General features: G+C 44.4%; 1 protein-coding gene across 1 annotated transcript in view; it reads right to left on the bottom strand.

Moving 5' to 3' along the window:
* The window catches only part of BMPR2 (bone morphogenetic protein receptor type 2), a 208,072-nt gene extending 189,022 nt beyond the window's left edge, over positions 1 to 19,050 (bottom strand). Inside the window, exon 1 of the mRNA XM_003253956.3 lies at positions 17,725 to 19,050. Coding sequence (XP_003254004.1) covers positions 17,725 to 17,842 — 118 coding nt within the window. The 5' untranslated portion in view covers positions 17,843 to 19,050. The remainder of the gene's footprint in view (positions 1 to 17,724) is intronic.
* Between the last annotated feature and the right edge of the window lie 651 nt (positions 19,051 to 19,701).

Genomic DNA, 19,701 nt, shown 5'->3' with positions numbered 1-19,701 from the left:
TCAGATTAAATAAAGTAAGGCACATAGCATAATACCTGCCAGAAGGAGGTACTCGATGAATAATTCAATAATTATTTTTACGTATCATTAGACAAAGTACTTATTCTGTTAGTCTGTTTCCCTAATTCTAAAACAGGAAAAATACCTACCTTTCAGCTACTCTGAGGATCTAAGGAAAACGTATGTAAAAACACTGCATTTCACTTGACACATAGCAGGCACTCACAAAGGGAGAAGTTACTTTTGTTAAACAGTAGCTATTTTACTTAATGTGTTACTTTTAGTAAGCATCTAATATGGTTCTCTGTATATTTTATGAATGTCGGTTATTTTGGGGGAAATATTATTATTATTATTATTATTATTATTTTTCAGACGTTGTTTCACACTTGTTGCCTAGGCTGGAGCGCAATGGCACAATCTTGGCTCACTGCAACCTCCGCCTTCCGGGTTCAAGCAATTCTCCTGCCTCAGCCTCCAAGTAGCTGGGATTACAGGTTCCCGCCACCATGCCCATCTAACTTTTTTGTATTTTTAGTAGAGACAGGGTTTCACCATGTTGACCAGGCTGGTCTTGAACTCCTGATCTCAGGTGATCCACCTGCCTCAGCCTCCCAAAGTGCTGGGATTACAGGCGTGATCCACCATGCCAGGCCAGGAGTAATCTTTTATACAACGGGTTCCTTCAAACAATAATGAAATATTTATTAGCAACAGAAATTCACTGCTCCTCCAACACAGTTCTCAAGACAATTACTGACGATATGACTCAGTTGAATCTCACAGGAATCTCTCTCTCATTACCTTAATTAGATGCCATCTTCTAAACAACAAACTGTATAATTAGTGACCTAAATAAGTAAAACGGGCTTGAAAAGATTTCAAGAATCAGCTCACCTAACTTACAGGTGATAAATGCAACCCACAGAGTATATTCTCTTAGTAATTTTAATATTCCTATCTGTTAACTTCCTTCTGGTACTGTCATTTATTTCATTGTTTAGAATTCTGTTTTCAAATATAATTCTTCGCTTCAAGTAGTACCCTCAAGGCTTTCTAACATTAAAACTACTGTCTCGGCTGGGCACAGTAGCTCACACCTGTAGCCCCAACACTTTGGGAGGCTGAGTCAGGAGGATCGTTTGTGCCTAGGAGTTTGACACCAGCCTGGGCAACATGGAGAGACCTGTCCCTACAAAAAAAAAAAAAAAAAAATTTTTTTTTAATTACTACCAGAGGTCACAGTCAAAGAATCGTACACTGCTTTGGAGCCTACTCCAGTATAGATCAAAGCAAAGGCAAGGGCAATAAGGCTACACCAAGCTGGGGCAGTTTGGGTGGAGATAGAAAGACAGTATGAGAGAAACTTAGTAAAATATTTTGTCTCCTTCCTCTCCCAGACTCCCCAAACTCTGTCCCTTTATCTCTTGCTACCATTATTCTAACCTTAAGTGTATCACATCCTGTGAAATAGGACTACTAGAATGGACTACTAGGGTGACAAAGAATTCCAGTTTAATTCCAGTTTATGCTATGTATTCCCATACACCAATGGCAGAGACTAGGTTCTAACTCAAAGTTGATCTGAATGTATTAAATGTAGGTACATGCTGAGCCATTTTAAGTCACTGATACTAGTCATTTATTTACCTATTTGATGCTCCCTTAACTTTGTTGTTGTTGTTGTTGTTGTTGAGACTGAGTTTCGCTCTTGTTGCCCAGGCTGGAGTGCAACGGCACGATCTTGGCTCACCGCAACCTCCGCCTCCCGGGTTCATGAAATTCTCCTGCCTCAGCCTTCCAAGTAGTTGGGATTACAGGCATGTGCCACCACGCCCGGCTAATTTTGTATTTTTAGTAGAGACGGGGTTTCTCCATGTTGGTCAGGCTGGTCTTGAACTCTCGACCTCACATGATCTGCCCACCTCGGCCTCCCAAAATGCTGAGATTACAGGCGTGAGCCACTGCGCCCAGCCAGATGCTCCCTTAACTTTTTAAAGCTAGAAACTCAAACAACTACAGTTCTTAGACATTTTTAAATGAAAATAAGTAAGGCTCTACAATGAGAGCCAGAAATGTCTGGGTTCCAATGATCAGGCATTTTACCCAATTGATATTAGTCACCTACTTACCATGACACACATAAAATATACTGTGACATGTCAGCAGAAGTATATTTTACACATATCAAATAACCTGTCCCTAAATGATACTTTCAACTCAAATGTAACACTTTATTTGGAATTCAATGATGAGAAGACAACTTGACTATATAAGAGACAGTACAGTCCAGCAGTTAAGAGTGTAGACTGGGTCGGGCGCAGTGGCTCATGCGTGTGATCTCAGCACTTTGGGAGGCTGAGGCAGGTGGATCACCTGAGGTCAGGAGTTCCAGACCAGCCTGGACAACATGGTGAAACCCCATTTATACTAAAAAATACAAAAACTAGCCAGGCGTGGTGGCAGGCACTTTAATCCCAGCTACTTGGGAGGCAAGGCAGGAGAATCGTTTGAACCTGGGAGGCGGAGGTCGCAGTGAGCCAAGATTGAGCCATCGTACTCAAGCCTGTGGGACAAGAGCGAGACTTCTTTCAAAAAAAAAAAAAAAGAGTGTAGACCGTAGGCAGGGTGCAATGGTTCACATCTGTAATCTCAGCACTTTGGGAGGCCAAGGTGGGCAGATCACGAGGTCAAGAGAACGAGACCATCCTGGGCAATATGGTGAAACCCCATCTCTACTAAAATACAAAAATTAGCTGGGCATGGTGGTGCGCTCCTGTAGTCCCAGCTACTCAGGAGGCTGAGGCAGGAGAATCACTTGAACCCGGGAGGCGGAGGTTGCAGTGAGCCGAGATTGCGCCACTACACTCCAGCCTGGTGACAGAGTGAGATTCCATCTCAAAAAAAAAAAAAAAAAGTGTAGACTGTAGCCGGGCATGGTGGCATGCATGTATAATCCCAGCTACTCGGGAGGCTGAGGTAAGAGGATGGCCTGAGTTGGGAGGCAGAGGCTGCAGTGAACTGAGATTGCACCACTGCACTCCAGACTGGGTGACAGCCTGTCTCAAAAAAATAAAAGAGTGTACAGTGGTCAGGTGTGGTGGTGCATGCCTGTAATTCCAGGACTTTGGGAGGCCAAGGCAAAAGGGTCGCTTGAGCCCAGGAGTTCAAGAGCAGCCTAGCGCCCATCTCTACAAAAAAAAAAAAAATTAGCCGGGCATGGTGGTACACACCTGTAGTCCCAGCTACGGGAGGCTGAGGTGGGAGGATCACTTGAGCCTCCAGGAGACTGAGGTTACAGTGAACTGTGATCATACCACTGCACTCCAGCCTGGGTGGCAGAGCAAGGCCCTGTTTTATTGAAAAAAAAAAAAAAAAAACTATAAGACTACTTACTAAGGTGCAGTGGCTCACACCTGTAACCTCAGCACTTTGGGAGGCCGAAGCGGGCGGATCACCTGAGGTCAGGAGTTTGAGACCAGCCTAACCAACATAGAGAAACCCTGTCTCTACTAAAAATACAAAATTAGCTGGGGGTGGTGGCACATGCCTGTAATCCCAGCTGCTCAGGAGCCTGAGGCCGAAGAATCACTTGAACCCGGGAGGCAGAGGTTGTGCCATTGCACTCTAGCCCGGGCAACAAGAGTGAAACTCCAACTCCCAAAAAAAAAAAAAAAAAAAACAAAAACTACTTACTAAAAGCATTTTTGGTAGTTGTACATAAGGTAGAGGCTCTTCTAAGATAACACAAAACCAGATGTTATAAAGGAAAAAAAAAAGCAGTTGTAATTGCATAAAGTCATTTATATCATATATTTATATCATGTAACACCTTTAAATCAGTAAGAAAACAAACAAATCATTAGAATAGGCAATTCAGAGAAATACAACTGGCTGACAAGCATGAAAAGCTTGGCTCTACTAATAATTAAAGCACTCCAAACAAACAAGATACCATTTATTTTGCTCTGGCAAAAATTGAAAAGAATGATATTACATAGTATTTGAAAAGGTATAAGAAAATGGAGATGCTCGGCTAAGCGCAGTGGCTCACACCTGTAATCTCAGCACTTTGGGAGGCCGAGGTGTGTGGATCACGAGGTCAGGAGTTCGAGACCAGCCCGGCCAACATGGTGAAACCCTGTCTCTACTAAAAGTACAAAAATTAGCCAGGCATGGTGGCACGTGCCTGTAATCCCAGCTACTGGGGGGCTGAGGCAGGAGGATGGCTTGAACCTGGGAGGCAGAGGTTGTAGTGAGCCAAGATGGTGCCACTGCACTCCAGCCTGGGCAGCAGCACAAGACTCTGTCTCAAAAAAAAAAAAAACAAGAAAAAAAAAAAAAAAAACACGAAAGAAAATGGAGGTTCTCATACACTACTGGTAGAAATGACAGTACAACCGGCCAGGCACAGTGGCTCACGCCTGTAATCCCAGCACTTTGGGAGGCCGAGGTGGGTGGATCACGAGGTCAGGAGTTCGAGACCATCCTGGCCAACATAGTGAAACCCTGTCTCTACTAAAAATACAAAAAAATTAGCAGGGCGTGGTGGCGGGCGCCTGTAGTCCCAGCTACTCGAGAGGCTGAGGCAGGAGAATGGTGTGAACCCGGGAGGCAGAGCTTGCAGTGAGCCGAGATGGTGCCACTGCACTCCAGCCTAGGGGACAGAGCCAGACACTGTCTCCAAAAAAAAAAAAAAAAAAAAAAAAAGAAATGACAGTACAACCTATTTTAAAGAAATTCTGGCAGTTCATTTCAAGATTTTAAATGTACAAATTTCTGACCATGTGATCTTACTTCTAGAACTGTCCCACATGAATAATCACAAAACTTTATGTATAATATACGCAATATTATTCCACCTTGTTTAGAAGCAAATTCTAATTATACAGATATTTATTTATAGCACATATAAAAAAGCATTAAAGATTATACACCAACTATTAACGTTGGTTACATCCAGGAAATGAGATTAAGGAAACACGAGATGATGTTTTATTTTTGTATACTTCATTATTATTTCTACACTTCACCATCATCATCGTTTAAAAACCCTTTTTAATGGGCCAGGTGCAGTGGCTCACACCTATAATTCCAGCACTTCCGGAGGCCGAGGTGGGCAGATCACCTGAGGTCAGGAGTTGGAGACCAGCCTGACCAACATGGAAAAACCCCGTCTCTACTAAAAACACAAAATTCGCCGGGCGTGGTGGCACATGACTGTAATCACAGCTACTCGGGAGGCTGAGGCAGGAGAATCGCTTGAACCCAGGAGGCGGGGGTTGCGGTGAGCCAAGATCGCGCCATGGCACTCCAGCCTGGGCAACAAGAGCAAAACTCAGTCTCAAAAAAAATAAATTAATTAAAAAACCCTTTTTACAATGACTTTGTATAAATTTAGAATCTTAAATAACAAAAAGTTTTTTAAAAGAAATGATAAAATCAAAAGCAAAAACAAGTCTTTTTTTTTTTTTTTTTGAGACAGAGTCTTACTCTGTCACCCAGGCTGGAGTGCAGTGGCGCAATCTCGGCTCACTGCAACCTCTGCCTCCCAGGTTCAAGTGATTCTCCTGCCTCAACCTCCTGAGTAGCTGGGACTACAAGCTCATGCTACCACGCCCGGCTAATTTTTTGTATTGTTAGTAGAGACAGGGTTTCACCATGTTAGCCAGGATGGTCTCAATCTCCTAACCTCATGATCCGCCCACCTTGGCCTCCCAAAGTGCTGGGATTACAGGCGTGAGCCACCATACCCAGCCTTTTTTTTTTTTTTTTTTTTTTTTTAATTTAAGAGACAGGGTCTCAACCTGTCACCCAAGCTGAAGTGCAGTGGCATGATCACAGCTCATTGCAGCATCCAATTCCTGGGCTTCAGTGATCCTCCCACCTCAGCCTCCCAAGTAGCTGGTACTACAGACTCACACTCAGTTGATTTTTAAAAATTGTTTGTAGAGACAGGGTTCTCACTATATTAGAGTAGAACACAGTAAAAACCTAAGACTAAAATCTTGCTTTTTTTTTTTTTTTTTTTTGAGACTGAGTCTCACTGGGTCGCCCAGGCTGGCATGCAGTGGCGCAATCTCCGCTCACTGCAACCTCCACCTCCCAGGTTCAAGGGATTCTTCTGCCTCAGCCTCCTGAGTAGCTGGGACTACAGGCACCCACCACCATGCCCAGCTAATTTTTTTTTTGTATTTTGTTGTAGAGACGGGGTTTCACCGTGTTAGCCAGGCTACTCTCGATCTCCTGACCTCGTGATCTGCCCGCTTCGGCCGGGGATTAAAGTGCTGGGATTAAAGGCGTGAGCCACTGCGCCCAGCGTATCTTGCTTTTAAAAGAAGGACTTAGCAAGGAATCAGTATAACTCAATTTCTTACAAACCTAAGTAAATGGACAAACAATGTCTTTTTTTTTTTTTTTTTTTTTTTATGGAGTCTCGCTCTGTCACCCAGGCTAGAGTGCAGTGACACAATCTCGGCTCACTGCAACCTCCACCTCCCGGGTTCAAGCGATTCTCCTACCTCAGCCTCCCAAGTAGCTGGGACTACAGGCATGCCCCACCACACCTGGCTAATTTTTGTAATTTCAGTAGAGACAGGGTTTCACCATGTTGGCCAGGCTGTTCTCAAACTCCTGATCTCAGTTAATCCACCCACCTCGGCCTCCCAAAGTGCTGGGATTACAGACATGAGCCACCGTGACAGCCAAACAATGATTCTTAAGAAACAGCTGTACAAATGGAACAAGTTGGTGTGAAAAACTAAACTGAATTTATAGATTAGCATTCTTGATAACATTTCATCAAGCTAACACATTGGTTTAGCCAAAGGAAAAAACAATTAAATATCTCAGAAAAGTTATATCCCACATAAAACTTTGTTTGAATAAGTAACATGAATAAATTCATCTCTTCATATGACTGTTTTTAATCTTGCCTTTCTTATCACTACAATACAGTCGTTTGTGAAGTAACTAAATAAACGTTATTCTTCACACTAGACTGGCCCTATGGGGTTTTAATCACTAAGAACACATGGAAACATTAAAAATGTATCCTCAACTAAATATGTCATCATCACTCTTCTAATCTAACTGGTGTTCTTTTCCAAAACTGAAGCTTTGAATCTTCCATGATTTTTTTTTATTATCCACTGACATTTGAATGCTACACATGAAACAAAACCTAAGATATTTGCTGTCATCTACAGCAAAAGAAGAGACTATACCTAAGACATACTTCAATCTGGACAATTATTCTGGTATGATCAAAATGCCAGTAAAATTTTCAGATGCCTAAAAGATTCCAAATATTTTATACCTTTAGACTAACACTTTATATATTATATGAATGTTTTGCTTTGGAGCCATAGGGGCCTGACCTTGATTCCCAAGTGTCCCACTTACTCAGTTTACTCATCTGCAGAATAAAGAAAAATAATAGTACTGATCAGTCTGTTTAGAGGATAATAAGATAACATAGTAAATATGTAAGGCACTTAGTATTAGTAACTATACTAAAGACGAGAAATGCTCATGTGTCTCTTCACTTCCCCAATATAGATTAACTGTTGCCACTGTCAAATTATATAGAATAAGGTATCTTAAATCTAATCTCTTCTAAAATATTTAATTTTCAGAATTTTTCCTAGTTTGTAAAGTTAAAAGCCCAATAAAAGTTGAGCAAGACAGAGGTTGGCACATGAGGTCATAAACTGCAGAAGCCAGATTGTGTACAATATTTTAAATGACTATGACTATTATTCTGAATGAGATGGGAAGACAACAGTTTTAAGCAAAGAAATGTCTTATCTAACTTATGTATGAAAAGGGTCTGCATGGGCGTGGTGGCTCACACCTGTAATCCTAGCACTTTGGGAGGCCAAGGCGGGCAGATCACGAGGTCAGGAGATTGAGACCATCCTGGCTAACACAGTGAAATCCCATCTCTACTAAAAATACAAAAAAAATTTAGCCAGGCGTGGTGGCACGCGCCTGTACTCCCATCTACTCGGGAGGCTGAGGCAGGAGAATTGCTTGAATCTGGGAGGTAGAGGTTGCAGTGAGCCGAGATCGCGTCACTGTACTCCAGCCTGGACGACAAAGCGAGACTCTGTCTGGAAAAAAGAAAAGAAAAGAAAAGAAAAGAAAAGGGTCACTCAGGCTACTATGTTGAAAGGAGACTGTAATAAAGCAAAGATGTTAACAGAGAAAACAGAGTCTAGTAAAAAAGTACAAGTAAGAGAAGACAGTGGCTTTTAGATTAAGGTAGTAGCACAGTGGAGGTGGTAAGAAGTAGTAAGATTCTAGATATATTTTGAAGATAAAGCCAAGAGTTTTTGCTATCAGATTGGATAAGAATGTGGAAAAAAAGAAAGAGAAGAGACAAAGATATCTCTAATTTGGGGCCTGAACAACTGGAAGGATAGAACTGACATTTGCTGAATAAGCTAAGACATAGGAGGAACAGGTCTGGTGAAGCAGCTTCAGAAGTTCAGTTTTGGACAGGTTAAGTTTGTGATAAATATTAGACATCCAAGTAGATACGACAGATACACAGTTGGCTACATGCAACAGAATTTCAAGGAAAGAAGTCTGAGATAGAAATAAATTTGAAACTTGTCCGCCTTTAGATGCTATTTAAAGCCATAAAACTGGATGAGATCACCAAGAGGGTGGGTGCAGACAGAGAAAGAAAAGGTCTAAAGACTGAATCCTGAAACACAACATTTAGCCGTCAGGGACATAAGGAGGAACTATCAAAGTTGCTGGTGAGGTAGGAGAAAAATCAAGAGAGAATAGTATCTTAGAAGCCAAATGAAGAAAGTACTTGAAGGATGAAAAAAAAGGATTAAATTGGCCATGCTGCAGATAGGTCAAAACAAGAACTTGGAAATAAATCAAAAAACAAGCAGGACATATGCACAGAAGTATTAAATATGGCATTGTTTATTAGAGAAGAAAATCAGAAACAACCTAAACATCTCCCAATATGAATTAAGTACATAACAAATACACTCAATGGAATGTCACACAATTATGAAAAAATGATAGTTATTAAGATCACATATACATGACTATGACGTATTATTCTATGTAAAAAAAAGCTATAATTAATAGATATTATAAACTCACAACCATATAAAAATACATGCTTTTTTTTTTTTTTTGCTGGGTGTGGTGGCTCACGCCTGTAATCCCAGCACTCTGGGAGGCCAAGGCGGGCAGATCACGAGGTGAGGAGTTCGAGACCAGCCTGGCCAACATAGTGAAACTCCGTCTCTACTAAAAATACAAAAATTAGCCAGACATGGTGGCGTATGCCTGTAGTCCCAGCTACTCGGGTGGCTGATGCAGGAGAATCGCTTGAACCCAGGAGGCAGAGGTTGTCGTGAGCCGAGATCACGCCACTGTACTCCCACCTGGGCAACAGAGCGAGACTCCGTCTCAAAAAAAAAAAAAAAAAAAAAAAGGCATCTTTTTTTTAATTAGAAGAAAACATACCGGCCAGGCGCGGTGGCTCACGCTTGTAATCCCAGCACTTTGGGAGGCCGAGGCGGGCGGATCACGAGGTCAGGAGATCGAGACCACGGTGAAACCCCGTCTCTACTAAAAATACAAAAAAAATTAGCCGGGCGTGGTGGCGGGCGCCTGTAGTGCCAGCTACTCAGAGAGGCTGAGGCAGGAGAATGGCGTGAACCCGGGAGGCGGAGCTTGCAGTGAGCCGAGATCGTGCCACTGCACTCCAGCCTGGGTGACAGAGGGAGACTCCGTCTCAAAAAAAAGACAACATACCACAACAAAAAGTGTTAGGGTTGTGTGAAGATTAATATTTTTTCTCTTAATTTTTCAAATGAAAACAAAATTTTAAAAAAGCTTGCCCTAAAAGGTTAGCCTTGTGTGTCTACTACAATTATATATATTTGCTCATAGACTATTCTTATTTACAAAAGCAAAGATTGAACACAGATTAATAATAATAGAAAGTCTTAACTAATGCCTCATCTAAATGAAACAAAAAACTGGAGAATCTGGATTACTGGCCAAATATTTATACATCCCTTCACACTTAACACATTTTGTTCTAAATTATCCTATTTTGCACTAAACTTACTGGGGCAGAATGAAAGTACATGATGGTGTATATTTTTGACACCAATTATAAGGGCAAACTATTGTCTTGAAGGAGAAAGGGGAAGTGAGATCTGGCTTTAAGAAACTGAAATTTCTCGGCCAGGCACGGTGGCTCACGTCTGTAATCCCAGCACTTTGGGAGGCTGAGGCAGGCAGATTACCTGAGGTCGGGAGTTCGAGACCAGCCTGACCAGCATGGAGAAACCCCGTCTCTACTACAAATACAAAATTAGCTGGGCATGGTGGTGCATGCCTGTTATCCCAGCTACTCAGGAGGCTGAGGCACAAGAATCACTTGAACCCGGGAGGTGAACGTTGCAGTGAGCGGAGATCTTGCCATTGCACTCCAGCCTGGGCAACAAGAGCAAAACTCTGTCTCAAAAAGAAAGAAAGAGAGAAAGAAAGAAACTGAAATTTCTCAACCTCCATTTGCATCTAACCTTCCAGAACAGATGTGGATCAAATACCTAACTCTCCCAAATACCTAACTCCATCTAAAATTCTTAGGCCAATGCCTCTGGCACAATACTTTATCATGTCTCATAATTTTTCCACCAAGTCCACTGTGGACACATTTAAGATGTGAATGATTGCACACATTTTGCACTATATCTTGATAATTTGGGTAATGTATTTTAAACGTTACTGATGCAAAAGGCAGGGTTAAGGTACAGTGTTGGGCATTGTGATTCCAGGCATGCATATAATCTTTCATATCAGTGCTTTTTTTTTTTTTTTTTTGAGATGGAGTTTCGCTCTTTTGCCAAGGCTGGAGTGAAGTGGCACCATCTTGGCTCACTGCAACCTCCGCCTCCCGGGTTCAAGTGATTCTCCTGCCTCAGCCTCCCAAGCAGCTGGGATTATAGGCGCCCCGCCACCACGCCCGGCTAATTTTTGTATTTTTAGTAGAGATGGGGTTTCACCATGTTGGCCAGGCTGGTCTCCAACTCCTGACGTCAGTTGATCCACCAGCCTCAGCCTCCCAACGTGCTAGGATTACAGGTATGAGCCACCATGCCCAGCCCATATTAATGCTTTTGAAAATAATTTTTTTTTTTTTTTTTTTTTTTGAGACGGAGTCTCACCCTGTTGCCCAGGCTGGAGTGCAGTGGTACGATCTCGGCTCACTGCAACCTCCGCCTCCCAGGTTCAAGTGATTCTCCTGCCTCAGCTTCCCGAGTAGCTGGGATTACAGGCATGCGCCACAACGCACGGCTAATTTTGTTTTTTTCTTTTTTCTTTTTGACAGAGTTTCGCTCTTGTTGCCCAGGCTGGAGTGCAAAGGCACAACCTCGGCTCACCGCAACCTCCGCTTCCCAGGTTCAAGCAATTCTCCTGCCTCAGCCTCCTGAGTAGCTGGGATTACAGGCATGTGCCACCACACCCGGCTAATTTTGTATTTTTAGTAGAGAGAGGGTTTCACCATGTTGGCCAGGTTGGCCTCGAACTCCCGACCTCAGGTGATCAGCCCACCTTGGCCTCCCAAAGTGCTGGGATTAACAAGCGTGAGCCATGGCGCCTGGCCTAATTTTGTATTTTAGTAGAGACCGGGTTTCACCATGTTAGTCAGGCTGGTCTCAAACTCGTGACCTCGGGTGATCAGCCCGCCTTGGCTTCCCAAAGTGCTGGGATTATAGGTGTGAGCCACAGCACTCGGCCAAATTTTTGTATTTTTTGTAGAGCAGGGTTTCATCATGTTGGCCAGGCTGGTCTCAAAATCCTGACCTCAAGTGATCCGCCTGCCTTGGCCTCCCCAAGTGCCAGGATTACAGGCGTGAGCCACTTCGCCCAGGCCACACTGCAAATTTTTAAAAGGAAAAAGATTTTGGGTAATTGCTTAATGCACAAATTAAGAAATGTTTGTTCCTAATGTTTACCAGATTAAGCAAAAAAAGATATAGATTAAGTAGTAATTACCACAAAAAGTAGAAATAAAGTTATAGAACTTGAGAGTTAGAAACAATCTTAGATCCAGTAGTTCTCAAAGGTACCTAAAATTTACTGGTTGATGGGGGCATCAAAGGCAGATTCCCAGGCTCGTTGTCCAGAGATTTGGATTCAGTAGGTCTAGTGGGGTACCCATGAATCTGCATTTCGAAATGATCAAGTACAACCCCATATTACAAGTGAGACAACTATGTTAGGTAACCTATTTGCCCGGAATCACATAGAATCTAGGTCTCATTAACTCCCAACAGTGGTCTTCCCACTATACCTCTTAAACTACATACTTTATAGTTGAAGGAACTAGGACAAAGAAAACATCACTAGTGTGTTATGTGAGTCAATAAACAATCCTAGAATATTCCTGGTTGAAATTCCTATTTATTATTCATTCACTAAGTATTTCTTAAATGTCTACTAAATTATAAAACTAATAAGACATGAATACTGTCCTCTGGAAGCAATTATCAGTTTGAAGAACAAGGCAAATACATAAAACTGATATCTGGCCAGGTGCGGTAGCTCACACCTGTAATCCCAACACTTTGGGAGGCCGAGGTGGGCGATCAGCTGAGGTAAGGAGTTTGAGACCAGCCTGGCCAACATGGTGAAACACGGTCTCTACTAAAAATAAAAAAATTTTGGGCGTGGTGGCTTACACCTGTAATCCCAGCACTTTGGGAGGCCAAGGCAGGTGGATCAAGAGATCAGGAGTTCGAGACCAGCCTGGCTACCACAGTGAAACCCCATCTCTACTAAAAATAGAAAAATTAACCAGGCATGGTGGTGCACACCTATAATCCCAGCTACTTGGGAGGCTGAGGCAGGAGAATGGCTTGAACCTGGGAGGTGGAGGTTGTAGTGAGTTGAGATCGTGCCACTCCACTCCAGGCTGGGTGACAGAGCAAGACTCCATCTCAAAAAAGAAAAGAAAAAAAAAACAAAAAAAACTGATATCCAACAGCACAGCAATCTACGAGTCGGTGCCAAAATAAGTGGTGTGGCCAATTATAAAATTAACTGATTCACACAGATTCCACTCAGTATTTTTTAATGGTTAGAATTTACCCATTAGTGATCAATATTCAATTTATTCTCTTTTTGTTTAAAAAAACTGGCCTTTAATGAAGGAAAGGTTTTGTCTTGTGTGAACAGTTATCTCTCTCCTCACTACTCATCCACATCAATACCACTACTATCACATCATCCCACATGCCAGAATAGCTTTTGTAGAGACCAAAGTTTATATCATTTTAATGCAAAAAACTAATTAAGAGCTCGGCCCTCTTCAAAGGGTAAGAAAAGCCTCCCTTCTGGACCATCTTACTGATTATATGTGGTCTACTGCGCATTTCAATTCTTCTTTCTTCTGCAATAGTACTATACATCCAAATATTACATTAGCCTCATCATAGGCAAAGTGTACTTTGATACCTCTTGTTTCTGAGCTTAGCCATATGACTTGGTCAGCCAATGGGATGTTAGGAGAGCATAGTCTGGAAATGTGCTGGCAGGGTTGGGCCTGGCCTCTTGCACTTCTGCCAATGCCATGACACAAGCTTCCCCCAGACAGATGTTACTTCTCCCTCTAGCCTGGACCCCAGAAGGAGACACGTGGAGCAGAATAAATGCCTATTGTTGCATGCCACTAAGATTTTGTGGTTGCCAATAATTACACAGCAAAATGTCACTGAATCACCATATTTAAGAAATCCAGCCCAAGTGTGGTGGCTCACGCCTGTAGTCCCAGCACTGTCGGAGGCAGAGGCAGGCAGATCACGAGGTCAGGAGTTTGAGATCAGCCTGGCCAATATGGTGAAACCCCGTCGCTACTAAAAATACAAAAATTAGCTGGGTCTGGTGGCACACACCTGTAGTCCCAGCTACTTGGGAGGCTGAGGCAGAAGAATCACTTGAACCTGGGAGGCAGAGGTTGCAGTGAGCTGAGATGGCGCCACTGCACTCCAGCCTGGGTGACCCAGCGAGACTCTGTCTCAAAAACAAAAAAAGAGAAATCCAGGGCCAGGCACAGTGGCCCACACCTATAATCCCAGCATTTTGGGAGGCCAAGGCGGGCAGATCACCTGAGATCAGGAGTTCAAGACCAGCCTGACCAACATGGAGAAACCCTGTCTCTACTAACAATACAAAATTAGCCAGGAGTGGTGGCACATGCCTGTAATCCCAGCTACCCGAGAGGCTGAGGCAGAATTGCTTGAACCTGGGAGGTAGAGGTTGCAGTAAGCCGAGATCACACCATTGCACTCCAGCCTGGGCAACAAGAGCGAAACTCAAAAAAAAAAAAAAAAAAAAAAAAAAAAAGAAAGAAATCCAAACAATCAGGACGGATGATATAAAGCAGTGCTTCTCAAGCACCTGCTTGAGTGAGACTCTGGGGGGTTCTCCCAGAGAGATTCATTCAGTACATCTGGACTATAGGGCCAAAAATATGCATTTTTATCAAGAACCCCAGATAATTCTGTTGCAGTACCCACACTTTGAGAAAAACCAAAATGAAGATTACTAAACTTCAGTTACTCAGTAATATTCACTAACATTAATCTTACTTTATATAATGTGTGTGTTCCTCAAGAGATGTATGTAAAATTGCAATCTAATGAAGTGAATTATTTCAAATGCATTACAGAAGTTGACCTTTAAATAATAGCTGTGTTGTATTCTTTTATTAAGAATTCATTCATGGCCGGGCCTGGTGGCTCACGCTTGTAATCCCAGCACTCTGGGAGGCCGAGGCGGGAGGATCACGAGGTCAGGAGATCGAGACCACAGTGAAACCCCGTCTCTACTAAAAATACAAAAAAGTTAGCCGGGCGTGGTGGCGGGCGCCTGTAGTCCCAGCTACTCAGAGAGGCTGAGGCAGGAGAATGGCGTGAACCCGGGAGGCGGAGCTTGCAGTGAGCCGAGATTGCGCCACTGCACTCCAGCCTGGGCGGACAGAGCGAGGCTCCGTCTCAAAAAAAAAAAAAAGAATTCATTCATAAACCAAGCCGGCACATCTTATTTTTCATAAATTCTTTTTTTTTTTTTTTTTTGCATAGAAAATGTTCTAAGAATTAGGCCAGGCATGGTGGCTCATGCCTGTAATCCCAGCACTTTGGGAGGCTGAGGCAGGTGGATCACGAGGTCAGGAGTTCGAAACTACCTTGCCAACATGGTGAAACCTCGTCTCCACTAAAAATACAAAAACAAAAAAAAATTAGCTGGGCATGGTGGTGCACTCCTGTAATCTCAGCTACTCTGGAGGCTGAGGCAGGAGAATCACTTGAGCCTGGGAGGGGGAAGTTGTGGTGAGCCGGGGTCGCGCCACTGCACTCCAGCCTGGGCGACAGAGTGAGACCCTGTCTGAACAAAAAAAAAAGAAAGAAAGAAAATGTTCTAAGAATTAAGGAGTCCAAGAACTCCATAAGTGAGAAAGAGGGAATCAAAAGAAATGATTTATCCATGACCCCAAAAAAGGGTGTGCTATCAATCAGTCTTCTAGGATTTATTTTCCTGTTCAGCTGCACCGTTTGCGCCTGTCCAGTTAACATCACTGAATCTGTGTAACCCAAATCCACACAGGCCCTCTCTAATCAGCTTGCACTTAATGAAGCTGCACTAGCCACTTCAATATTAGGCCAAGCAAAGTTTTACATGTTCAGAACTACGACATTTGCATAACCACTGCTGCACTAACACCTTGTAAGTGTCCCTGCTTCTTTACAAAGGTTGATCTGGTGAAGGCATCCTCCATCTCATATACCCAATAAGATGAGAAGTTGTTGCTGCTAGTGCTGCTGTTACCATTAATGTGGTATGTAAGGGCGCACACTATAATCCTGGCTCCATAATTTACTGACTGTGTGGTGAGTTATTCAAATTCTCTGTACTTTACTCTCCCTCTATGGAAAAGGGGAATCATAATAACCTACAATATAAAACTGTCATGAAGATGAAATGAAAAAATATATGTAAAGTTATTTGAATAGCTGATGGTGCATGGCAGGCACTTTTAAATACTAGCTATTATCATTACTGTTACAGGTCTGAAATCCAGCTTCGCAAATTTTGTCATCTGGAGCTATGCAATACCAAAGAAAAAAAAGACTACAACCACTTTTAAGCAGTGATTCTTTTACTCTCTCCCTTTTAAGAGACACTATTCTAAGATGATTGTATTACCAAACAAAAATTAAGTTTATTTTTAAATAAATGCTTTTTCTCTTACTTCTGATCACAATATTATGAGCAGGTCATCATAAATGAGAATCTATATTCTAAAAAGGTTAAGAATAACAAATAACAATTCTGAGATTTCTGCTCATGGAACGTTTAAGGCCTTTTACTCCATGTTTTATAGGAACCACATGGCTTATGGCTAGAGAATTTAAATAGCTAACACAATACAAAGAAATTTAGAGAAAAATCATTTTTACTCTGAAAGCAACTACAATTATTAGAAAGATTAAGATATAAGTTTTAAAGTAAATTCAGAAGTTCAAATTATTTTAACAGAACCATAGAGATTTATCATCAATTTAACAGACATTAATCAACAGTAGCCATTATTCAACAATATCAAAAGCATAAAAGGAAACTTCAAATTTTCTTTCGGCATTTTCCTAGTTCAGTCTTTCAAAATGAAAATAAGCAAGTAACCTCTGTATCTAACATACCAACGAGAAATTTGTTTAATGTGAAACACACTTATCAAAAGAAAAAAAGTAATTCGAAAGAGTCATTTGGTCCTTTACTCGTTTTAAAAGCACAATCTATTTGCCCATCATAAACCAAGTGTACGAGTCATATATAGAATTCACTCCTGAAAATTTCCAAAAGCAAATCACCAAAAGGCTGCTTGAAAAAATAGTTGCAAATAGAAGATAAGGTCTTTTTCCTAAGGTTTCTGAGAACTGAAATGAAAATATCCAAAGGAAAGGATGACTACCACCCTTTAGACTTTAGTGAAATGTCAAAGAACTTTCGGAGTCAAATCTCCTAGAAGTCTAATGTCAGGTCAAAGTTGTCTCGACAGCAAAGCCAATAGATGCCAGGTGACTAATAGTAAAGTTATCAAACCGTATAATACAATATATCAAGAATCTCAGTTCTGGCTTCCTCAACATTTATTCATTCGGTAACATTTCTGAATAATGAAAGGAATATGGATTCCCAGAGTGATCTAAATCTCAAAATAAGGTTCAAGTGTGTGTTCTCTAGTTGATGTTCTTTTTACTATACGCCAAAACCGCTTCTTTATAATAATAATTTTAAAAATTTACAGGTCTGTTTCCAGAGATCTCATAATAGGCACTGTTCACTGGTGATTAAAATATTATTTTTAATCGTTGCATTACCTCACAGCTAAAAATGTCAAGATACCACACCCAATATGTCTTTTTCACCCCGTGAAGGGGGGTGGGGTGGGAATATGGAAGTGGGGATAGGAAAATACACAAGAATATTAAAGGCGATTTCCCTGGAAGGCATGGAGCAGGCGCGCAGGCACCGGGTCGCAGCTTTGCTGCACCGCGATCGGGGGGACGCGTGGCGAAGGGCAAGCACAGGCCTCTGCCTCTGCGTCTGCGGGCTCCCTCCCTCGCCACCCGCAGGGGCAGTGGCCGGGACGCGCCGGCCGGGGCTACTCACCGGCCGCAGTGCTGACCAGCAGGATGGTCCATGGTAGCCAGGGCACCCGCCAGGGCCGCTGCAGCGAGGAAGTCATCCCTGGGCCAGCCAAGAAGCAGGAGAGCAAAGAAAGAAACATGGGAAGTAGACCGGCGGAGAAACAGCCGGGAGGCTCGTCTTCTCTCCCGTGGACTGATCCTGCCCGTATCACAATACAGTTTGAAAGGACAAATGGCAGATGAGAGGACCTAGCTGCAGAGCTTTCATGCCGCTGCAGAAATTCCCTTCATTTCTCTCCCTCGCGGCTGGGGGGGTTCCTTCGCCTCGGACGGGGTGCCGCGGCCCTCCAAACGGAAGGCATGTCTGTGGGGAAAGCAGGGAGCCAAGAAGAAATCCCCCAAATTATTTCCCTCGTAGTTTCACGATATCAAAAAAATATCCAGGTCTGGGAGAAAACATATCCAGGGTGCGGAGGGCGGGGATTCGATCCGGGGTCGGGGGGCGAGGGTCAGAACTAGTTCCCGACTGCCGGGAAGGACGAAGCCGGGCGGGCGGCGGCGGCGGCGCCCGGCAGCCCGAGTCGCATCGTCCGCGGCTCCGGGAAGGCAGGATTCCTTAAGTTTCGCTTCGGTGCTTCCTTCACTCTGATTTCGAAAACAACAAATCCTCTTCCTTGGCTGGATCAAAAAAGGTGCCTGCCTCCATGGACAAGCTCACAGTCCCCACGCCTTCGCAGAACAACCGTGAGAGGGTTGGGGAGGCCCTGGCGAAGGCTGAGGAGAAGTAGGAGCGGGGGAGGGGAGGGGTCGCGGCCCCGGCCCGGGCTCCCCGAGACGGCGGGCGGAGGGGGTGTGAGAGGCTGCCCCTTCTAGCCCTCCCGGCGGCGCTCCCTTCCCTTCCTCGCTTTTTATTCCTGCCGCTCGATCTTGCCTGAGGTAAATTCCACCATGAAAGCCTCGTCTTCTCCCGTCAATGGCTCTTGTGAGCGAATCACAACCCCCCGAGGAAGCCGCTGCCGCCGCCGCCGCCGCCGCCGCCTCGTTCTCCCGCAGCTCTGGGCTCCGGGCGGAGCTCGGGCGTCGCGGACCGAGGGCGGGGGGCGGCGGGAGGGCGGATGAAGGTAGCCGGGGAAGGGGGTGGGCAGTGAGGCAGCGAGACACCCTGCGTCCCTCCGGGAGGCACTTCCAGTGGCTCCGAGCAGACCAGACACAAAGGGGGGAGTCGCCGCAGCTGCCAGTCTGCGGCGCTCCCGGTCACCGGAGTCGCCCCGCCTCCGCCGCCGCCTCCACCTCCTCCTCAGTCTCCGGCTCTTCCCGGCCCTGTCTGTCTCTAGCCTGTGGTGCAGCGCGGGCGGCGGCGGCGGCGGCGCCGGCGGCGGCGGGATGAAGCCCGCACTGCGCCTGCGCGCTCACGGCCCCGCCCGGCCCCGCCCCTCGTCCTGGGCTGGCTGAGAGCTCCGAGGCCCCAGCGCGGCGCGTCTCTCCAGTGAATGGCCGGGGGCTGGGTGGGGCAGCGGTGGGCAGCGGTGGCCTTTCTCCTTCACACACACACACACACACACACACACACACACACACACACACACGCTTTCCAAATGTGCATGGCTTGGGATTCGCGTATGTGTTTAAGAGACGACGGCCACATCTTTTTGTTCGGCGTTCAGCACACACACACACACACACACACACACACACACACGCTTTCCAAATGTGCATGGCTTGGGATTCGCGTATTTGTTTAAGAGACGACGGCCACATCTTTTTGTTCGGCGTTCAGCAGACTCCTCCGAGTTCCGGGATTTCTCCCGACTGAGGCGTCTCCGTCTCCTCAGTACTCTCGGAGGAAAGCCTCGAGGGGCAGAAGTGCCCTCTGTTGTTTCACGGGGCTGGAACCTCCCTCTCCGCAGCCCAAAGAATCCGGATGGACCCGCCTTTCCCAGAACCGGAGACCTTGGCCTCCTCAGGCTCCCCTCTGACTCAAACAAAAGCCGGAATTGGA

The sequence above is a fragment of the Nomascus leucogenys genome, chromosome 22a, assembly GCF_006542625.1.
Source record: "Nomascus leucogenys isolate Asia chromosome 22a, Asia_NLE_v1, whole genome shotgun sequence".
Classification (NCBI taxonomy): Eukaryota; Metazoa; Chordata; class Mammalia; order Primates; family Hylobatidae; genus Nomascus; species Nomascus leucogenys.
This window is presented reverse-complemented; position numbering and strand designations above follow the sequence as displayed.